Source organism: Salmo salar, chromosome 04 (assembly GCF_965601325.2).
Source record: "Salmo salar chromosome 04, fSalSal1, whole genome shotgun sequence".
Taxonomy (NCBI): Eukaryota; Metazoa; Chordata; class Actinopteri; order Salmoniformes; family Salmonidae; genus Salmo; species Salmo salar.
This window is the reverse complement of record NC_138294.1, coordinates 12,571,495-12,591,689: the sequence shown is the minus strand read 5'-3', so window position 1 is coordinate 12,591,689 and position 20,195 is coordinate 12,571,495. Positions and strand designations below refer to the sequence as shown.

The 20,195-nt window shown below is 41.7% G+C and overlaps 1 protein-coding gene across 1 annotated transcript in view; it reads right to left on the bottom strand.

Moving 5' to 3' along the window:
• Nucleotides 1-1,955: 1,955 nt before the first annotated feature.
• The window catches only part of vwa11 (von Willebrand factor A domain containing 11), a 32,297-nt gene continuing 14,057 nt past the window's right edge, over nt 1,956-20,195 (bottom strand). The window contains exons 5-18 of the mRNA XM_014209910.3: nt 19,314-19,407; nt 16,515-16,646; nt 16,210-16,396; nt 15,650-15,819; nt 15,394-15,506; nt 14,190-14,306; nt 13,790-13,978; nt 13,133-13,265; nt 12,132-12,284; nt 8,257-8,349; nt 4,774-5,042; nt 4,456-4,589; nt 4,086-4,245; nt 1,956-3,628 (exon numbers count right to left, since the gene is read on the bottom strand). Coding sequence (XP_014065385.2) covers nt 3,227-3,628; nt 4,086-4,245; nt 4,456-4,589; nt 4,774-5,042; nt 8,257-8,349; nt 12,132-12,284; nt 13,133-13,265; nt 13,790-13,978; nt 14,190-14,306; nt 15,394-15,506; nt 15,650-15,819; nt 16,210-16,396; nt 16,515-16,646; nt 19,314-19,407 — 2,346 coding nt within the window. The 3' untranslated portion in view covers nt 1,956-3,226. The remainder of the gene's footprint in view (nt 3,629-4,085; nt 4,246-4,455; nt 4,590-4,773; nt 5,043-8,256; nt 8,350-12,131; nt 12,285-13,132; nt 13,266-13,789; nt 13,979-14,189; nt 14,307-15,393; nt 15,507-15,649; nt 15,820-16,209; nt 16,397-16,514; nt 16,647-19,313; nt 19,408-20,195) is intronic.

Below are 20,195 nucleotides of genomic sequence, written 5' to 3'. Positions count from 1 at the left end.
GTTTTGCGTTTGAATGTTTTATTATTTCTAAATGAAATATTAAAAAAATATGAATAACAAAAATGATAATGCATTAAACCGATAATACATCCATTTAAACTCATAATGCGTGTATCTTCATGTGTTTTAATGTTCCATCCTCTTGATCCTCATATAATCTGTTCATTATGTTAACCATACATGAGTTCTGCTTATTTTCCATCTTTATTACAATAGTGGATGTATGGACTTCATTAATGTCACCATAATGGAAAAGCTGGGAACATTGAAGAGGGGATTAAAAATAAAGTTTGAAGCTACAGTCTGCGATTGGTACATACATTTTTGGACTTGTAAATGAATGACATCATTTTTTTTTTTTTATCACAGACCCCCCACGGCTGCCCTCATAAACTGGTTGATAACAGAATCCAACCCTATTGTAATGAGAACCATGCTTTTATTAAGTAACTATTACATGATATAATCATACATGCCGTTTAGCAGACGCTTTTATCCAAAGCAATTTATAGTCACGTGTGTAAAGATTTCACATGTGGGTCCCAGGAATCAAACCCACAATCCTGGCATTGCAAACACTATGCTCTACAAACCAAGCTACAGAGGACCACACTACACAATGTACAGGGCTGTATTCCGTCATCTGCAGTTTACTAGGGCCGACAGGCTAGGATAAGTGGTCAGGGTGATGATTTGATGCTGCAGAGTGGGTGGATTTATAGTAGTCAATCAGGAAGTAGAGAATATTTTATGAAGCTAGAATGCTACATTTAGTGAATGTCTATTGGATAAAGACATTGGTATTTTGGACTCCATGACATGGCCCTTATGTTCCAGAGTGGTGATGGGATGTTGTTCCAGAGTGGTGATGTGATGTTGTTCCAGAGTAGTGATGTCATGTTGTTCCAGAGTGGTGATGTCATGTTGTTCCAGAGTGGTGATGTCATGTTGTTCCAGAGCGGTGATGTCATGTTGTTCTAGAGTGGTGATGTCATGTTGTTCTAGAGTGGTGATGTCATGTTGTTCCAGAGTGGTGATGTCATGTTGTTCCAGAGTGGTGATGTCATGTTGTTTCAGAGTGGTGATGTCATGTTGTTCCAGAGCGGTGATGTCATGTTGTTCTAGAGTGGTGATGTGATGTTGTTCCAGAGTAGTGATGTCATGTTGTTCTAGAGTGGTGATGTCATGTTGTTCTAGAGTGGTGATGTCATGTTGTTCCAGAGTGGTGATGTCATGTTGTTCTAGAGTGGTGATGTCATGTTGTTCCAGAGCGGTGATGTCATGTTGTTCCAGAGTGGTGATGTCATGTTGTTTCAGAGTGGTGATGTCATGTTGTTCCAGAGTGGTGATGGGATGTTGTTCCAGAGTGGTGATGTCATGTTGTTCCAGAGTGGTGATGTCATGTTGTTCCAGAGTGGTGATGTGATGTCACAGATTTGGTACATCATTGCGCAAATTAAGCTACACATCATTAAATATGAGACAAATGACAGACAGTAGCATAGGCTACAAGTATGAAAATAGATTGAACATGAATATATGATTGAAATAGACATGTAACCTAATGTATTTATATTTGAATGCAGTCATCTTTATATTTGTAGTCAACTTTGTTCTAAAGTTTTGGCACTCACAGAGAAATTGACAAAACACGTGATTCTGTTTAGCAGTCATCTTTGGTGTATAAAGTGACACGGGAGAGCAACAAAACATTTCATGAAGCACTTAGCTGTTGTACGTGTGGTCCGAGGCAGGCCTTAGACTACCAGTGTTTTCAAGTGCAACGTTAATAACGACGTGTTTTGGGAAACAGCTGGGATTAAACAATGTTCCTACGAAGGTTCTGAAGATGAACTTAGCTTTAAGATTATTTTGGGAAACCGGGCCCTGGCTAGTTTCACAAGGCTACTAAACTACCTCCGTATCATAACAAAACAAATAACATGAGTCACAAATGCAGCAGGAAAGCAGAGCTTTTTATTCATGCCAGAGAGGTAAACTGGACACAAAAATTAAAACATTAATATTACAGTGCTAATGACATGTTGAGTAATTGCCTAGAGAGAAGTTGCTGGCACTTTTTTACACAAGAAGCATTCATTTTCATGGTGGCCTTGGGCACGTTCCCAGATGAAAACTTTGCAGATGCCTGCCAGATCTAACAACACCTGGATATGTGTTAATAAACATATTAGCTTTCCTTATATCATACAGCGACCTGATGCCCAATTGCGCCATCACTAGCTATGTTTCCATTAACTTGTCCAGTGATGTTTTGTAGACATTTAGAAAGTTGCCTGCTACGGCGCGTTTCCACTGAACTGTCTTGTGTCGATAAAAACAGCTGGACGTAATGACATCACACCTATAGGGTTGAATAAAAGGTTGTGGTTGAAGTGTTTCCATTACCCATTTATGCAAATTGGCAATGAATACATTGGTGATAGCCTGTATGCCCTCCGACCTATCTGTTTCATGTCTCAGGCAAAAGCCAGCATGAATTGAATGCAAGAATTGACTGATATTTGTCATATTCTAATAATTATCATCATGTGCCAACATATCGCCAGGGTGCCATAGTGAAACTTGCACTCTAGTATATCTGAAATAATTGGATGTTGAAACTTGTATCCAGCCTAACAGAAAAGCAAGGCGAAGCAATTCAGGGATTCTGGAAAGTCAGGACAAGGATCCTGCAAAGACACATGGTGTTTATAGTTGAGAAATAGCTTAAGCAAGCAGTAGGCATTTAGAATTAAATGTAGAGGGGAGCTTTATAGTTAAGTGATAACATCACGTGCCCTGTATACCTTCAACATTATTTGGCAATCATCATTTATATATAAAAAAAATCAATTTTCATCATCGTTTGATGAAATAAAGAAAGTTTGAAAAAAAGGGAATATAATATGAAAGGCACAATTTCATGTGTACAACATTTAAAGACCTGCATCACTATACTGAGAGCTTTGCCGTTTCTAAAAGGACATATTTGGGTGTTTTTGGAGCCTTTTCAGAGCCCCATACTACACAACGAGGATGAGGAAGTGATTTGCTATTTGGGGTAAGTTCTCAAAAACATGTGAAATCACAAAACAGGTATTCTGAACCCTTCTATAACATGCCATTTACATCAAAAATAGAAATTTGGTTGAGAAATGTATCTTCTCCTTTAAGTTTAAGAGGTAGTATCGGGTTGGCAGTCAGTCAGTCCATGAGGTTAAAATCAGAAAAGTAGGTCTCTGAGGGACGTAGTGAAGAGGGCAGAGACCAGCAGACACACCAACAGTGGGAGGGACAGAGCGATGGAGGGCGGTCCCGCGTTGCGGACGATGGAAAACCGACAGGTGCCGACATTCATGGCCTTGTCCACCGCCACCAGCTCCACTGTCAGAGAGCAGCACGAAGCGTTGAACGCTGCTGTAACAACCGTCTGCTTTAGGTCCGTGTGGGTGAGGCTGCCCACTCCCTGGCGGTGTCTGAGGCTGGCGATCCCCGTGCCGTTGACACTGTCGGTCAGGTTGGCAGAGAGCTGCCAGAAGGCGGAGCTGCAGGCTGCTGGGTCAGCTGGGCAGTCGACCACCGAGACGCTAACCACCTCACACTGGGGAGGGGTGAAATCTGTCACCTGCAGAGAGAGAAAGAGAGAGAGACAGACACCATGATCAGGCCATAGAGTGGAGAAGGCCCATATAGTTGAGACAGCTCATATAGTGGAGACAGCCCACATAGTGGAGACAGCCCACATAGTGGAGACAACCCATATAGTGGAGAAAGCCCATATAGTGGAGACAGCCCATATAGTGGAGACAGCCCATATAGTGGAGACAGCCCATATAGTGGAGACAGCTCATATAGTGGAGACAGCCCATATAGTGGAGACAGCCCATAGAGTGGAGACAGCCCATAGAGTGGAGACAGCCCATAGAGTGGAGACAGCTCATATAGTGGAGACAGCCCACATAGTGGAGACAGCCCATATGGTGGACAAAGCTCATATAGGCCTCTCAGGTCTCTAGTGTATCTTTATCTATACCTCTACTCTCTAGCATATCTACTATATCTGTACATATATCTGAGGTTACCTTGGTGACAACAGAGAGGCGCAGGACGGCGTAGTTGGAGTCGGATGCCCCGGGGGCCACAGCCTCGATGGTTAAGGTGACATCTGTTCCCGAAGGTGTGTTGGCGGGCACCGTGATGGTCAGTTCACCGGTGGCGTTTCCTCCGGTGGTCACAGCGATGCTGATAAGATAGCATTAATTGTCAATACAAATTATGCCAAGAGAGGACAATATTTATTAAGGTTTTTGCCAGCATAGAGGAGAAGCTGATTTTGAACAGATCTGTTTTGGTCCCTAATCTGTTTATGCTGAAATTGCTCCTATGGCCAATGTGTACAAACAGATCTGGAATCAGCCTCTGGCTTTGATATATTCCAGCCGTGATCCCTACCTGCCAGGGATGTTCATTTTGAAGTCTCGGTCATTTCTGGCATTAATTTTGTAGCTGCCTCCAGTGGCGTCGGTCATGACGGTGAAGGGAAGGGTGAAGGGTTTACCAGGCTCCATGCTTCTGTCCACCACGGTCTGAAAAGACAAGAAGAACAAGAAAGAGGAATTGTTGAGGAGTTGTTGTGAGGTCCACTTTTGAAAATGTCTATGACCATGGTTTTTGTCTAACACTATCCCAATATGCAATATAGACTCCTTCACGATTTACAAATGAAATCCGATTTTCAATGTAAACAGGAAGTGTGTCAGCATCACTTACCTTGATGGTAACCTTGGAGACAGACATCTGAGTGGTGGACTGTCTCTGGAACACGGTGGAGGAGACCACGTCTGTCCCGTTCAACAGCACCACAAACTCCCCCGCAGGGACCTTGGTTACCGTAACTAGGAAGTTCCCGTTGCCCATGTCTTCCAGGGTACCGCCAACGACCTCTGACCCTGACACTGTCACCAAGGCAATGTCAGCCACCTTGACAGAGGCTGGGCCCTTCCTGCCCAACACCGATACCAACAACATGGCAGGCATACCTGAGAGGAGAGAAGGAATGGAGGGAAAGCGAGAGGAGGACGAGTATAAGGATAGAGAGATAAAAGAGGAAGAGAGAGAGGAGGAAAATTATCTTGAAGGGTGTGGCTATGTAACTGTTCTAGGTTCAGATACATTATGACAAATTAGAATTAATTACATTTTATGACTGATTATAAGTAGCAATTATGTTTTGTGACTGATTATAGGTAGTAATGACGTTTTGTAACCGATTAAAGGTAGTAATGACATTTTGTGACTGATTATAGGTAGTAATGACGTTTTATGACTGAATATAGGCAGTAATGACGTTTTATGACTGATTATAGGTAGTAACGACGTTTTTTGACTGAATATAGGTAGTAATGACGTTTTATGACTGATTATAGGTAGTAACGACTTGTTATGTTTATGAAAAGTAAAGATCTCTTTTACAAGGGATCCCTGCATGACAAAAATTGCACAATCAAGGCAGCATGGGAGCATAGGAAATACACTAACAAATGCTTTTTAAATACAAAACATGAATCATGAAAAACACCCCCTTTGCTCAGTAGAGTTCCTCAACCAACAATCTGAGTTGCCCGAAGGGCACCAATGCATCCATCTGTACAGTGTTCTGAAGATTGAAGGAAGGAATTTCAAGAGTTATCAAGAGCAGGTCATACAGTACCTGTGATATGTCTAGAGGTAAATGCAGTTTTTGCAAATTGACTTTATAAATTAACAGAATGCAATGTTTTGACCTACAATACATCAAAAAGGACCAGCCTACCTTCCGATAGAGAATGCAGTGAACGCAAAACTTGTCGCCCGTGATAAAACGATGTGCGCTTTGGTATAACTGCATGTAACGGCTTTAACACACACACAAAAAAACTTTGTAAAAAGAAGCTGTTATGGGACTGTTTAATATTACTAATCAACTGTATTGTAAGGGAAACGAAAACATGCTACAGGTCTTCCCTGTGGCTCAGTTGGTAGAGCATGGTATTTGCAAGTCCAGCATGGTGTGTGCAACACCAGGGTTGTGGGTTTGATTCCCACGGGGGGCCAGTACAAAAAAATAAAAAATTAAGAAATAATGCATGAAATGAAATGTATGCATTCCTTACTGTAAGTCGCTCTTTATAAGAGCGTCTGCTAAATGACTTAAATGCAGTAGGCCTTTAGAATAATGCTAAACATAAATATCCTTGACTCTATCCAGAGAAGCAATTAATGCCAGCCTACTGAATGAGTGACAAATGGATGGAATGGGCAATAACTGTGCACCTTACTTTACAATTGCTTTTAAATTAGGCCTAACTGAATGGTAAGGAGGGTGAAGAGGTTGGTTTAATTTAATAGTATAATGATCAGTTGAATGATGAAAATGTAACAGTACGTAGGACATGTATTGCACTCTTGTATGTCCGCGGAGCATATGGCGTAGAGAGCATGGATGTGGAGTCATTTTGGTCTGATAGGTATGGATGGGGTGGACTTTTTCCCGAGAGATGCCACGCAACCGCTTCAGAGTCCCGGTGAGCGACTGTCTGAGACTGTGGTTTTGAGACTCGTGCAGCCTTACATGGGCAAAGGTAGAAATGTGACCATGGACAACTTCTTCAAATCAATTTCCCTGGCAGAAAAGTTGATCGCAAAGAAGACTAGGCTGCTCCGAACAATGAACAAACAAAGGCGGGAGCTGCCCCCCTCTGCGCAACACAACACACCAGCAGAGCTGTCCTCACATCAGTGATGGAGAGTGGCAAAGCAACACTCACGGTGTACAGGTGGTAAAGAAATAAGAGTGTTTGCATCTTCAGCACCATGCATCCCACTGTTGCCATTGGCAGTGACCAGAAGAAGAATACAGAGACATTGACAGATTACAATTGCACAAAGGTATGTATCTCTTCCATATACAGATAGCCAAACACCAAATATTATATTACATTCATATTATTGTTATTGTTATTATTATTATTATATAATTCTAACATTTTCTATTCTATTTTATTTAATGCAATAGGTTGGTGTGGATGCACTCGACCAGATGACAAGACTGTACTCTGTAAAAGGAGGTACTCGTCGCTGGCCTGTTGAGGTGTTCTACAACGTGCTCGACGTGACTGCTATCAACGCGCACGTGTTGTACAAACAATGCCTTGACAAGACAGTCAGCAAGAGAGATTTCATCATGGATCTGGCATGTGTGCTTCGTGAGAACCACATGAACGCTAAGTAAGAAGCTACAGCCGCCTAGCAGGCTGCCAAGGCCGCAGCGTGTCCTGCTCTCCCTCTTCCCCAAGCTCCCCAGCTCCCACTGGGAAAAAGAAGACAGACTGTCAAGTAGGCAGGTGCACACGAAACAAGGCCCGTGAAAACATTGTTCACTGCAACCGATTTGTTTGCAAGCTGTGTGAGGTCTGTGGACCTGAAGCATAAAGAGAGGACGAGGTTGATTCATGCTAAAGGCACGGGTATACGGGCACAATACTGTGTCTGATACAATCAACAAATGACTGTTTTTATATCTTGTCATTAATATATTTTCATGAATATTTCTTTATGCAATTCATCCTTTACAATTGTTCATGCGCTGGTGCTTTTGTTTAGGAATACAGAAAATAATTTCACATGTGCACCTGGCTAGTTATATTATTATTATTATTTTCATCAGCAGAAGCTTTTTGGTTTCTACTTTGACCAAAAAAAAATACAACTGGACTTTATTAATTATTATAACTCTATTAATAGTCGAATCTACAAATAAAGTAGAAAAATGGATTACACTGTAATGTTTTTTTTGTAAGGGAAACGAAAATAGGCTATAGGCCTACATTTTTTGGAGGACTTTGTAGAATAATACAAAACATATCCTTGGACTCTATCTAAACAAATAACTACAGAAATATATATATTTTCACAAATATTTCTAAATGTAATTAATACTTTACAATAGTTTATGCAATATTTAACAAGCGTTGGAGCTTATGTTTGGACACCTTGCAGGTTGATATGCATCTGATGCATATGCTAAAATGGACGCCCGGCAACGTTCTCTAGCGGGTATTTATATGCTGAAAGGCCAGGCGGTTCTAGTGTTTTAAGTCGCAGCTGCATTCAAGTAGATTATGTCGCCATGACATCGCCAGAGTAAAATTATGATTGACAGATTAGCTGCTTGATATGATAATGATGTTATGATGATGATGTTGTTGTGTTTACCTGCTTGCGGACGGCCAGAGATGAGGGCGTATCCTGGGTGAGGTCCATCGAAGGTCTCCACAAAGTTATAAATGAAGGAAATGGTACTCTGACCTGGAGACAAACACACGGACGCATGAACACACATCGACTTGGTCGCACAATTTTGTATTATTCTGTACGTAAATCCGAGACACTCCATTTAGTGTTATATTTCCTATGTTATGTATTAATTTGTGGATGTCCATCATCCATTTCGGATTATATGTTACAAATTGCAATTGGTACAATATGTTACGAATTGTAAATATGTTACGAAATTACAAAACATTCAATATGTTACAAATTTGCAAAACCTATGATATATTACTAATTCCAAATTGTTGTGGCTAACGTTGGCTAGGTGGTTAACGCACTCCAGCAGGTATATCTCACTGGTCACCCCCAAAGCCAACACCTCCTTTGGCCGCCTTTCCTTCCAGTTCTCTGCTGCCAATGACTGGAACAAATTGCAAAAATCACTGAAGTTGGAGACTTATATCTCCCTCACGAACTTTAAGCATCAGTTATCTGAGCAGCTTACTGATAGCTACAGCTGTATACAGCCCATCTGTAAATAGCCCATCCAATCTACCTACCTCATCCCCATATTGTTTTTATTTACTTTTTTGCACACCAGTATTTCTACTTCCACATCATCATCTGCACATCTATAACTCTGGTGTTAATTTGCTAAATTGTAATTACTTCGCCTTACCTCCTCACGCCATTTGCACACAATGTATATCAACTTTTTCTGTTGTGTTATTGACTGTACGTTTGTTTATTACATGTGTAACTTTGTTGTTGTTTGTGTCGCAGTGCTTGGCTTTATCTTGGCCAGGTCGCAGTTGTAAAATGAGAACTTAACAACGTTAAGTAGCTGGCTAATGGTAGCTAGGCTAGGGGTTAGGGATACCAGTAGCTCGCAGCCCACCTAAGAGTAGCTCGCCAAACAATTCTGAAAGTATATGCAATTTGCAGTGTTCCACTGCAAACTGTCATTAACTAAAAACATGTATCTATAATTTGTTATTTGCAAACTTTGCCATGAAATGAGCAGTAGCAGTACAGAACCATCATTAGACCGACCAGTTAGATGGCACATTCCTCACTTGCTAGATATGCAATTAAAGGGCCAGATGCGCAATTAAAGTGGAATTACACAACACAAATATATTACAAATATTTTTGAAAATTCAGATGTGATTCAAGCGTTGGCATGGACTCAGAACATTCCCCTTTGTTATTTCGTTGGCATGGATTCAGAACATTCCCCTTTGTTATTTCGTTGGCATGGACTCAGAACATTCCCCTTTGTTATTTCGTTGGCATGGACTCAGAACATTCCCCTTTGTTATTTCGTTGGCATGGACTCAGAACATTCCCCTTTGTTATTTCGTTGGCATGGACTCAGAACATTCCCCTTTGTTGTTTCGTTGGCATGGACTCAGAACATTCCCCTTTGTTATTTCGTTGGCATGGACTCAGAACATTCCCCTTTGTTGTTTCTCTATGAACAATTGTAATTTTGAGAGTGAAAAAAAGTATACTCTAAAACTAGAAGAAATAAAACTGAAAAAACATAATTTGGAAAATAATCTATAAATAATAAATAAATAAATTATTGACAGTTGTTTATTAACCATTATTTTACCAGATACATTGACAGAACACAGTGCTTTACTTTCTCTTGTACATTAAAGGCCCGGGGAAGAGTCACAGGGGACATGACAAGAATGCGTCTATTTGAAAGCTATATAAAAATGTTGTAGCTTGTGACATTTACATTTTTTGTTTAAGTAACACTCATGCTAGAAAAGGTTGGAGACCCCTGGATTAGGGTTAAGGTTAGGAGTTAGGTCAAATAGCTACGGTTAGGGTTAGGGGAAGAGTTAGTTAAAAGGGTTAAGGTTCGGCTTAGGTCTAGCTAACATGCTAAGTAGTTGCAAAGTTGCTAATTAGCTAAAATGCTAAAGTTGTCCATGGTGAGATTTGAACACGTAACCTTTGGTTTGCTAGACAATTTGCATTATACACCCATCTACCCTCTTTTTGTTTTTGCCTTAACTTCTCTAGGGTAGGGGGCAGTATTTTCACATTCGGATAGAAAACGTACCCGATTTAATCTGGTTATTACTACTGCCCAGAAACTAGAATATGCATATAATTGTTTGATTTGGATAGAAAACATCCTAAAGTTTCTAAAACTGTTTGAATGGTGTCTGTGAGTATAACAGAACTCATATGGCAGGCCAAAACCTGAGAAGATTCTATACAGGAAGTGCCCTCTCTGACCATTTCTTGGCCTTCTATACCCTCTTTATTGAAAACAGAGGATCTCTGCTGTAACGTGACACTTTCTAAGGCTCCCATAGGCTCTCAGAAGGCGCCAGAACGTTGAATGATGACTTTGCAGTCCCAGGCTGAAAAACAGTAGCGCATTTGGATAGTGGTCGATCTGAGAACAAAGAGACGGAGTCCATTTTACATTTTCAGTCTTTGAACGAAAAAGACGTCTCCCGGTCAGAATATTATCGCTATTTTACGAGAAAAATGGCATAAAAATTGATTTTAAACAGCGTTTGACATGCTTCGAAGTACGGTAATGGAATATTTTGAATTTTTTTGTCACGACATGCGTCCGCGTGTCACCGTTCGGATAGTGTCTGGACGCAAGAACAAAACAGAGGATATTTGAACATAACTATGGATTATTTTGAACCAAAACAACATTTGTGGATGAAGTAGAAGTCCTGGGAGTGCATTCTGACGAAGAACAGCAAAGGTAATCCAATTTTTCTTATAGTAAATCTGACTTTGGTGAGGGCTAAACTTGGTGGGTGTCTAAATAGCTAGCCCGTGATGGCTGGGCTATGTACTCAGAATATTGCAAAATGTGCTTTCACCGAAAAGCTATTTTAAAATCGGACATAGCGATTGCATAAAGGAGTTCTGTATCTATAATTCTTAAAATAATTGTTATGTTTTTTGTGAACGTTTATCGTGAGTAATTTAGTAAATTCACCGGAAGTGTTCGGTGGGAATGCTAGTTCTGAACGTCACATGCTAATGTAAAAAGCTGTTTTTTGATATAAATATGAACTTGATTGAACAAAACATGCATGTATTGTATAACATAATGTCCTAGGAGTGTCATCTGATGAAGATCATCAAAGGTTAGTGCTGCATTTAGCTGTGGTTTTGGTTTTTGTGACATTATATGCTAGCTTGAAAAATGGGTGTGTGATTATTTCTGGCTGGGTACTCTCCTGACATAATCTAATGTTTTGCTTTCATTGTAAAGCCTTTTTGAAATCGGACAATGTGGTTAGATAAAGGAGCGTCTTGTCTTTAAAATGGTGTAAAATAGTCATATGTTTGAGAAATTGAAGTAATAGCATTTTTAAGGTATTTGAATATCGTGCCACTCGATTCCACTGGCTGTTGAGTAGGTGGGACGATTTCGTCCCACATAACTTAGAGAGGTTTTAAGAAACCTTCTGTCTTATGTAACCATACCAAACGTATACCAAAATGTAAACGTAACATATCATACTAACTTGAGTTTCCAATATTTACTTTTACTATGTTACATCTAGTCTATGAGACCAGACTGCAGACAGACACAGTGAGTGAGGGCTGTATTCTCTCCCTTCTCTATATGGCTCTTCCAGACCTGGGTTCAAATTGTTAAATCGTTTTGACATGGTTTTAAATAGTATTTTAAAGTATTCTAAATGATTTAAAAACAGTTTTTGAACCCAGGTCTGGGTACTGTATGGCTGCCCTCTAGTGTTGAGCATGAGCATGACACACATAATTAAACAGAATAGGCTATCTCTATGGTAACTCACCCGTGACCTTCAGTGTGTAGGGCTGGTTGGAGTTCATGCTGATTTCCCATAATCCCGTATGTTTGTCGGGGGCCAGACGGACCCGGTAGAGGTTGCCCACCGTCTGGACAGTCCCCAGTTCCCCGTTGGCCTCATTCTGTTTCTGGGTCACACCTGTAGGGGCAAGGAGGGTGAAATGGGATTATTGCAGGATGCCAGTCAAACATACCTGGTGGAACACATTCAAGCCTGGTTGGTTCACACACAGGGGTGTAAAGTACTTAAGTAAGTTGTTTATTGGGGGTATCTGTAGTTTAATGTACTATTCATATTTTTGATAACTTTTACTTTTACTCCACTACATTCCTAAAATAAATAATGTACTTTTTACTCCATACATTTTCCCTGCAGCTAAAAGTACTCGTTACATTTAGAATGCTCAAGCAGGACAGAATTATGGCACCTATCAATATAACGCTTTGTCATCCCTACTGCCTCTGATCTGGCGGACTCACAAACACAAATACTGTGCTTGTAAATTATGTTGGAGTGTGCCCGTGTCTGTCCATCTGGTTTGCTTAATAAGGAATTTGATGTATAGCATTTACTTTTACTTTGTACTTTTACTCAAGTATGACTATTGATTACTTTTTCTCCTACTGTCCTTAAGTATATTTAAAACCAGATACTTTTAGACTTTTACTCAAGTTTACTGGATAACTTTCACTTTTAATTGAGTCATTTTCTTTTAAGGTTTCTTTACTTTTACTCAAGTATGACAATTGAGTACTTTTTCCACCACTGCTCACACATCCCCATCGCACCGGCTGGCTATAGGGCAGCAACCAAGATTCTCCACTTCTGACCTTAGGTCAGTGTCCAGAGGAAAAGTCATCCTACTCTGTGAGGTGAACCCTTACCTAAAACCTTACCTTAGATCTGTCTAGGTGTTTGAGGTTCTTACGTGCAGGGTTCTTCAAGGTGAAGGTGAGGGACTTTCCAGTGATGTTTGAGGTTCTTACCTGCAGGGTTCTTCAGGGTGAAGGTGAGGGACTTTCCAGTGATATAGATGGTGATGTTGTTCAGAGACTCGTCCAGCAGGAAGGAGAATGTCTCAGCTCTGCCTGGGTTCCTCGCTCGCTGTAGGACTATCACCTGAGGAGGAGGAGGACAGAATGAGAGAGGAGAGAAAGTGGAAGTAACATAAATAGTTACCTACTGTTTTCATTTAATGTATTTTATTGAACCTTTATTTAACCTTTATTTAACTAGGCAAGTCAGTTAAGAACAAATTCTTATTTACAATGACGGCCTACCAAGAGGCAAAAGGCCTCCTGCGGGACGGGGCTGGGATTACTGGTTTTGCTATGCTATGTTATTTTATGTTAAGCTACAGTATGCTATGTTATGCTATGCTATGTTATTTTATGTTAAGCTACAGTATGCTATGCTATGTTATGCTATGTTATTTTATGTTATGTGATGTTATTTTATGTTATGCTACAGTGTTCTATGTTATGCTATGCTATGTTATGCTATGATATTATGTTATGTTATTTTGACATGCCTAGGCATTTTAAAAGTTCATTAAGCACATATTTGTTTTTCATTCATCAAGTTTTGAATGATTTTAAATAAAAAACGGATCCAAAACAAAATGGCCGCCAGTGTCGACTCACCAGAGCGGAGGTGGAGGAGTCGATGATGACGTCAGTGGCCTGGGGCAGATTTTCCTTGGTGACACTGATTGCTTGACCACCAGACGCCAGCGCCAGGTCCTTGTAGGTCTCGAATGTAGCTTCGCTGGACTCTACTCCACGCCTCCTCCTTCTAGCACCATCACCATCACCAGTCATGAAGAAAGACACCTGGAGAGACACATAGGTGTGTTTGAGAGAGTTTGCCTGGTCGTATTCATTAGGCACCAAATGAAGAAAGAAAGAAAAAAGGCAGTGACTACTTGTCCAATAAGAATTGCGCATTTTGCTGCATTTTGCTACTGTGTGGCCTAATGAATACAATCCTGAACTGCAGGAAATGTTTTCTTCTAAAACAGGAAGTATTTGAGGAAGTGCTCACGGTTGACTTAGTGCTCCTGATCAGGGCCACAATCGTTTCCTTCAATTCAATGTCCTTAGCAATGGCATCTGTGAAAACATAGATGTTGGACGACGCAGGGGCACCGGTCAGCGCCAACTAGAGAGAGAGAGAGATATCAAAATCCAGAAAAGAGCTGTTAAATTCAACAACCACCTAAAAGGAAGCGATTCCCAAACCTTCCATAACAAAGCCATCAACCTGGAGAAGAGTCCCCTAGTCAAGCTGGTCCTAGGGCTCTGTTCACAAACACAAACAGACCCCACAGAGCCCCAGGACATCAACACAATTAGACCCAACCATATCATGAGAAAACAAAAAGATCATTATTTGAGACATTGGAAAGAATTAACAGAAAAACAGAGCAAACTAGAATGCTATTTGTCCCTAAACAGAGAGTACACAGTGGCAGAATAACTGAACACTGTGACTGAACCAAAATTAAGGAAAGCTTTGACGATGTACAGACTCAGTGAGCATAGCCTTGCTATTGAGAAAGGTCGCAGTAGGCAGACCTGGCTCTCAAGAGAAGGCAGGCTATGTAAACACTGTCCACAAAATTAGGTGGAAACTGAGCTGTACTTCCTAACCTCCTGCCAAATGTATGAACATATTAGAGACACACTTCTCCCTCAGATTACACAGACCCACAAAGAATTCTAAAAAAATCATATTTTGATCAACTCCGGTATCTATTGGGTGAAATACCACATTGTGCAATCACAGCAGCTAGATTTGTGACCTGATACCACAGGAAAAGGGTAACCAGTGAAGAACAAACACCATTGTAAATACAACCCATATTTACTTTGATTTATATTTCCTTTTGTACTTTAACTATTTGCACATCGTTACAACACTGTATATAGACATGATATGACGTCTGAAATGTCTTTATTCTTTTGGAACTTGTGTGAGTGTAATATTTACTGTTTTTATTGTTTGTTTCACTTTTTTTATCCAACGTAAACATATGTTTCCCATGCCAATAAAGCCCCTTGAATTGAATTGAAATGAGAGAGAGAGAGAGAGAGAGAGAGAGAGAGAGAGAGCGAGAGAGAGAGAGAGAGAGAGAGAGAGAGAGAGAGAGAGAGTATTTCATGTCTTTATTTATTGTCAGGTGCACTATAGAGAAAGGTATTATATCTGAAACCTGATTGGAAGATAGTCATGTCAATCACTGTACCTGGAGCCCTGATAGGCACATCTCAGGGAGGTCTCCGCCTCCATCAGCCGTGAGGTTAGCGATCTCTGCTTTCATTACATCAGGGTTTGTCGTTTTTATCAGGGGTCCGAACTCTACATACACACACACACACACAGTGCTCACTAACCACTTCCTGACTTAACCACAAACCGCACCAGCATTTCGATGAATGCCAGAGTTTGTCAATGAGGTTTTGCTAAGGAGAATGCTTGGTGGAGTGTAAAGCCAGCTTTACCTGGGTCGTTGAATGGGACCAGGATGTACTGGGAGGGCTCATCCTGCGTTCCCTTCTTGCTGTCGATGATCTCATAGACGACTCTCTTGGCTTCAAGGATGTCATCACTCATGCTCCCCGTGGTGTCGATCACAAAAACAACTACTGACGAACGCGCTACGCCCATGAAGCTGTGGGAGAGAGAGAGAGAGAGATAAAGAGAGAGAGTGTGAGTAACTTCAACATGGGTATTTCCCTCTTCCCCCCCTCTCCTCCCCTTCACCCCCCTTTACCCTTCACCCCCCTCTACCCATCTCCTCCCCTTTACCCGCTCTCTACCCGTCTCCTCTGCTTCACCCCTCTCTACCCCTCTCCTCTCCCCCCTCTACCTGTCCAATTCATCCCCCTCTACCCCTATTCTCTCCTTCACCCCTCTCCTCCCCTTCACCCCCCTCTATCCCTCTCCTCTCCTTCACCCCCCTCTACCCCTCTCCTGCCCTTCACCCCCTCTACCCCTCTCCTCCCCTCCACCCCACCCTACCCCTCTCCTCCCCTTCACCCCCCTCTACCCCTCTCCGTACCGTAGGTAGTTGTTGTCACCGGCGGCGCCCCGGATGTCGTCCAGCAGCTGGAGGGTGGCCTTCGTTGCCACGGTGACAGCAGCGGTGTGCAGGGCCACGTTGTCAGAGCGACGCTCATCCTTGCTGATGCCCCCGCGAGGAGCCTTGGAGCTGGTCAGGTCAGCTGCACCGCCATGACTACACTTACCTGGGAGAAGAGAGGTGATGATGGGTGTTATACAGAGAGTGTGTGGGTATCTGGGGAAGGTAGTGTGTGTGTATGTGTATGTGTATGTGTGTGTGTGTGTACGTGTACGTGTGTGTACCTTTAGGCTTAGCTGAGGACAAGATCCCCATGTATCCAGAGGTGAGTTTCTTCTCATTAAGAATGTTGGGCAGGATGGAGTTGGAACAGAACCCCCCATTGGCACAGTCACTGCAGGTCGGGGTTTTAACATCTACAAAATCAAAACTCAATTTTCAAGGGTCATTCTTAAATTACGGTGACAAAAAAAATATTAGATGTATTTTTATATGAATGCATTTGGGTACATCTTCCCATTCTAAATGAACTAATATGGGACCTTAAACTAACTTAAAATATTTTTTACCATTATAATAACATTCTGCCACCAGTAGGAGTAGTAACATCAATGATGGTAACACCAATAAGACATTTTAAGTAAATGTGGATTTTCTGAAATGGAGGCCACAAATGCTGAAATGTCATCAAATCTTAAAAAATTATTTACTAGTTATGTGATTAATGATTTTGCTCACAGTGTTATTTCCCTTCATTTAAATTGGCTAACACCAAGTGACACAATGGAATGAGACACATTTGAATCCTCAAATGTATGACATACTAAAAGGGTGTGATTAGCTAATATTTTTTTAAACATAAATCCTCCCCAGATAACCCTTTGCCACTGGAAAGGGGAATACCTAGTCTGTTGTACAACTGAAGGCATTCAACTGAAATGTGTCTTCCACATTTAACCCAAACCCTCTGAATCAGAGAGGTGCGGAGGGCTGCCTTAATCGACATCCACGTCTTCGGGGCCCGGGGAACAGCGGGTTAACTGCCTTGCTCAGGGGCAGAATGACAGATTTTTACCTTGTCAGCTCAGGGATTCGATCCAGCAACCTTTTGGTTACTGGCCCAATGCTCTAACCACTAGGCTCGAACGCTCAAGGTCATTGTATATCTGTTTCATCTGTGATTTTCAAGGGGGTAACACAAATGACAAAACTGAGGGACACACATTATATTCATAATAAAATAAGTATTTTATTAAACTTCTTTGTTTTTATTGATCTATACAATATATGAAATACTTTTGTTCACTGTCATTCAAAATAATAGAAAGATATCTCTAAATTCCCCAAAACATATCACTACACCTCAACACATCACCAGTGAGACAAGCCAATTTGCTAGCCCCCAGTAGTTTCTACAACGCATACAAATACACTACATGACCAAAAGTATGTCGACACCTGTTCGTCGAAAATCTCATTCCAAAATCATGGGCAATAATATGGAGTTGGTCCCCCTTTGCTGCTATAACAGCCTCCACTCTTCTGGGAAGGCTTTCTACTAGATGTTTGAACATTGCTGCGGGACTTGCTTCCATTCAGCCACAAGAGCATTAGTGAGGTCGGGCACTGATGTTGGGCGATTAGGCCTGGCTCGCAGTCAGCGTTCCAATTCATCCCAAAGGTGTTCGATGGGGTTGAGGTCAGGGTTCTGTGCAGGCCAGTCAAGTTCTTCCACACCAATCTCAACAAACCATTTCTCTATGGACCTCGCTTTGTGGCATGGGGTCGTTGTCAAGCTGATACAGGAAAGGGCCTTCCCCAAACTGTTGCCACAAATTCAGAAGTACAGAATCATCTAGAATGTAATTGTATGCTGTAGCGTTAAGATTTCCCTTCACTGGAACTAAGGGGCCTAGCCCAAACCATGAAAAACAGCCCCAGACCATTATTCCTCCTCCACCAAACTTTACAGTTGGCACTATGCAATGAGGTAGGTAGCGTTCTCCTGGAATCCGTCAAACCCATATTAGTCCGTCGGACTGCCAGATGGTGAAGCGTGATTCATCACTCCAAAGAATGCATGTCCACTGCTCCAGAGTCCTATGGTGGCGAGCTTTACAACACGCTTGGCATTGCATATGGTGATCTTAGGCTTGTGTGAGGCTACTCGGCCATGGAACCCCATTTCATGAAGCTCCCTACGAAACGTTATTGTGCAGTAGTTGCTTCCAGAAGCAGTTTGGAACTCGGTGGTGAGTGTTGCATCCGAGGACATACATTTTTTACACGCTTCAGCACATGGTCCCATTCTGTGAGCTTGTGTGGCCTACCAGTTCGCATTGTTGCTCCTAGACATTTCCACTTCACAATAACAGCACTTACAGTTATCCTGGGCAGGTCTAGCGGGCCAGAAATTTCACAAACTGACTTGTTGGAAATGTGGCATCCTATGACGGTGCCACGTTGAAAGTCAGTGAAGTCTTCAGTAAGGCCATTCTACTGCCAATGTTTGTCTATGGAGATTGCATGGCCGTGTGCTCGATTTTATACACCTGTCAGCAACGGGTGTGGTGAAATAGCCTAATCCCCTTATATAAATAGTGTAGATGTGTTGCAGTATAAAGGACTTCCATTTGTTATATTTTTGGCATTTACATTTTTTTTTCTTTATATTTAATTTTTGTATTTATCCCCCTTTTTATCTCCGCAAATTCCTGATATCCAATTGCGTTCCAATTACCTTCTTGTCTCATCGCTGCAACTCCCCAACGGGCTCGGGAGAGGCGAAGGTCAAGTCATGCGTCCTCAGATTTATCTCTTTATCTCGTCTCCTGTTTTTATCTGCTATCGTTCTTTTTCTTCACATTCCATATCACCCTCCCCCCTTCCTTCCATCATTCCCTACCACCCTCCCTCCTTCCTTGTCCTACCACCCTCCCTCCCTCCCTCCCTGTCCTACCACCCTTCCTCCCTCCAGTTGGTTCCTAGCTGTCCTCGTTGCTGCTTTAACACAAGCCCTCCCTCCCTCCCTCCAGTTGGTTCCTAGCTGTCCTCGTTGCTGCATTAACACAAGCCCTCCCTACCTGCCAGGTTTTCCAGTGGGAGATCGGGGCGGATCAGGTTGGCGTAGGGTTCAGTGTATCCCAGATCCACCCAATTACTGTGGCTGTAGAAGTCCTGACAAAACACAAGCATGTATTATTTACCAAGTCTGTGTCTGTGGGAAAGATATCTATCTAATTCCCTATTACAGACACCTCAAGATAGAAGTATACTTGGTTCAGATGATAACACTTGAGCCAAGGCTAAATATGAAACGAGAGATGAGTGGTGAGATAGATGTTTTCTTTCTCTCCCCCCTTCTCCCTCTATCCTTTTATTCCTTACCTTTTTATTCTTTTAAATTGTATTTAACCTTTATTTTATCAGGGACTCAAACTGAGACCAATGTCACTTTTACAGATCAGCCCTAAATTACATAAATTACAGAAAATCCACACATCAAAAACAGGGGCACAACTTTTACTGGAGAAGGGAGGACATGTCCCCCCCACATTCTGAAATTATATTTTGTCCCCCCCAGTTTTATCACTGGAATGTGATACAAAAACTTGGCAACGGTGTACTTTAGGACCATGCGGACACCTCCGAGCGGTCAGTAGGTTGTTTGGAGTGTTTATCCGACAAAAAATGTAAATATAATATTAATTTGATGTCCCCCCCACTTATTAAACCACTTCTATATGCTCCCCTAAATCAAAAACATGGTCATAAAAAAAAACACATTCATCAGTAATAAGGTCCTCAATCAGCTTTCTGAACTGACCTAGAGGCACCAAAACATCACATTTAACAACATTTAGAATAAAACAAAATGCTGATTAACTTAACTCAGTAGAGACCAAAGGACAGTATGCCATCCCTGAGACCAGGTGTGGTAACTCGTATGTCTAAAGTTTAGTAAT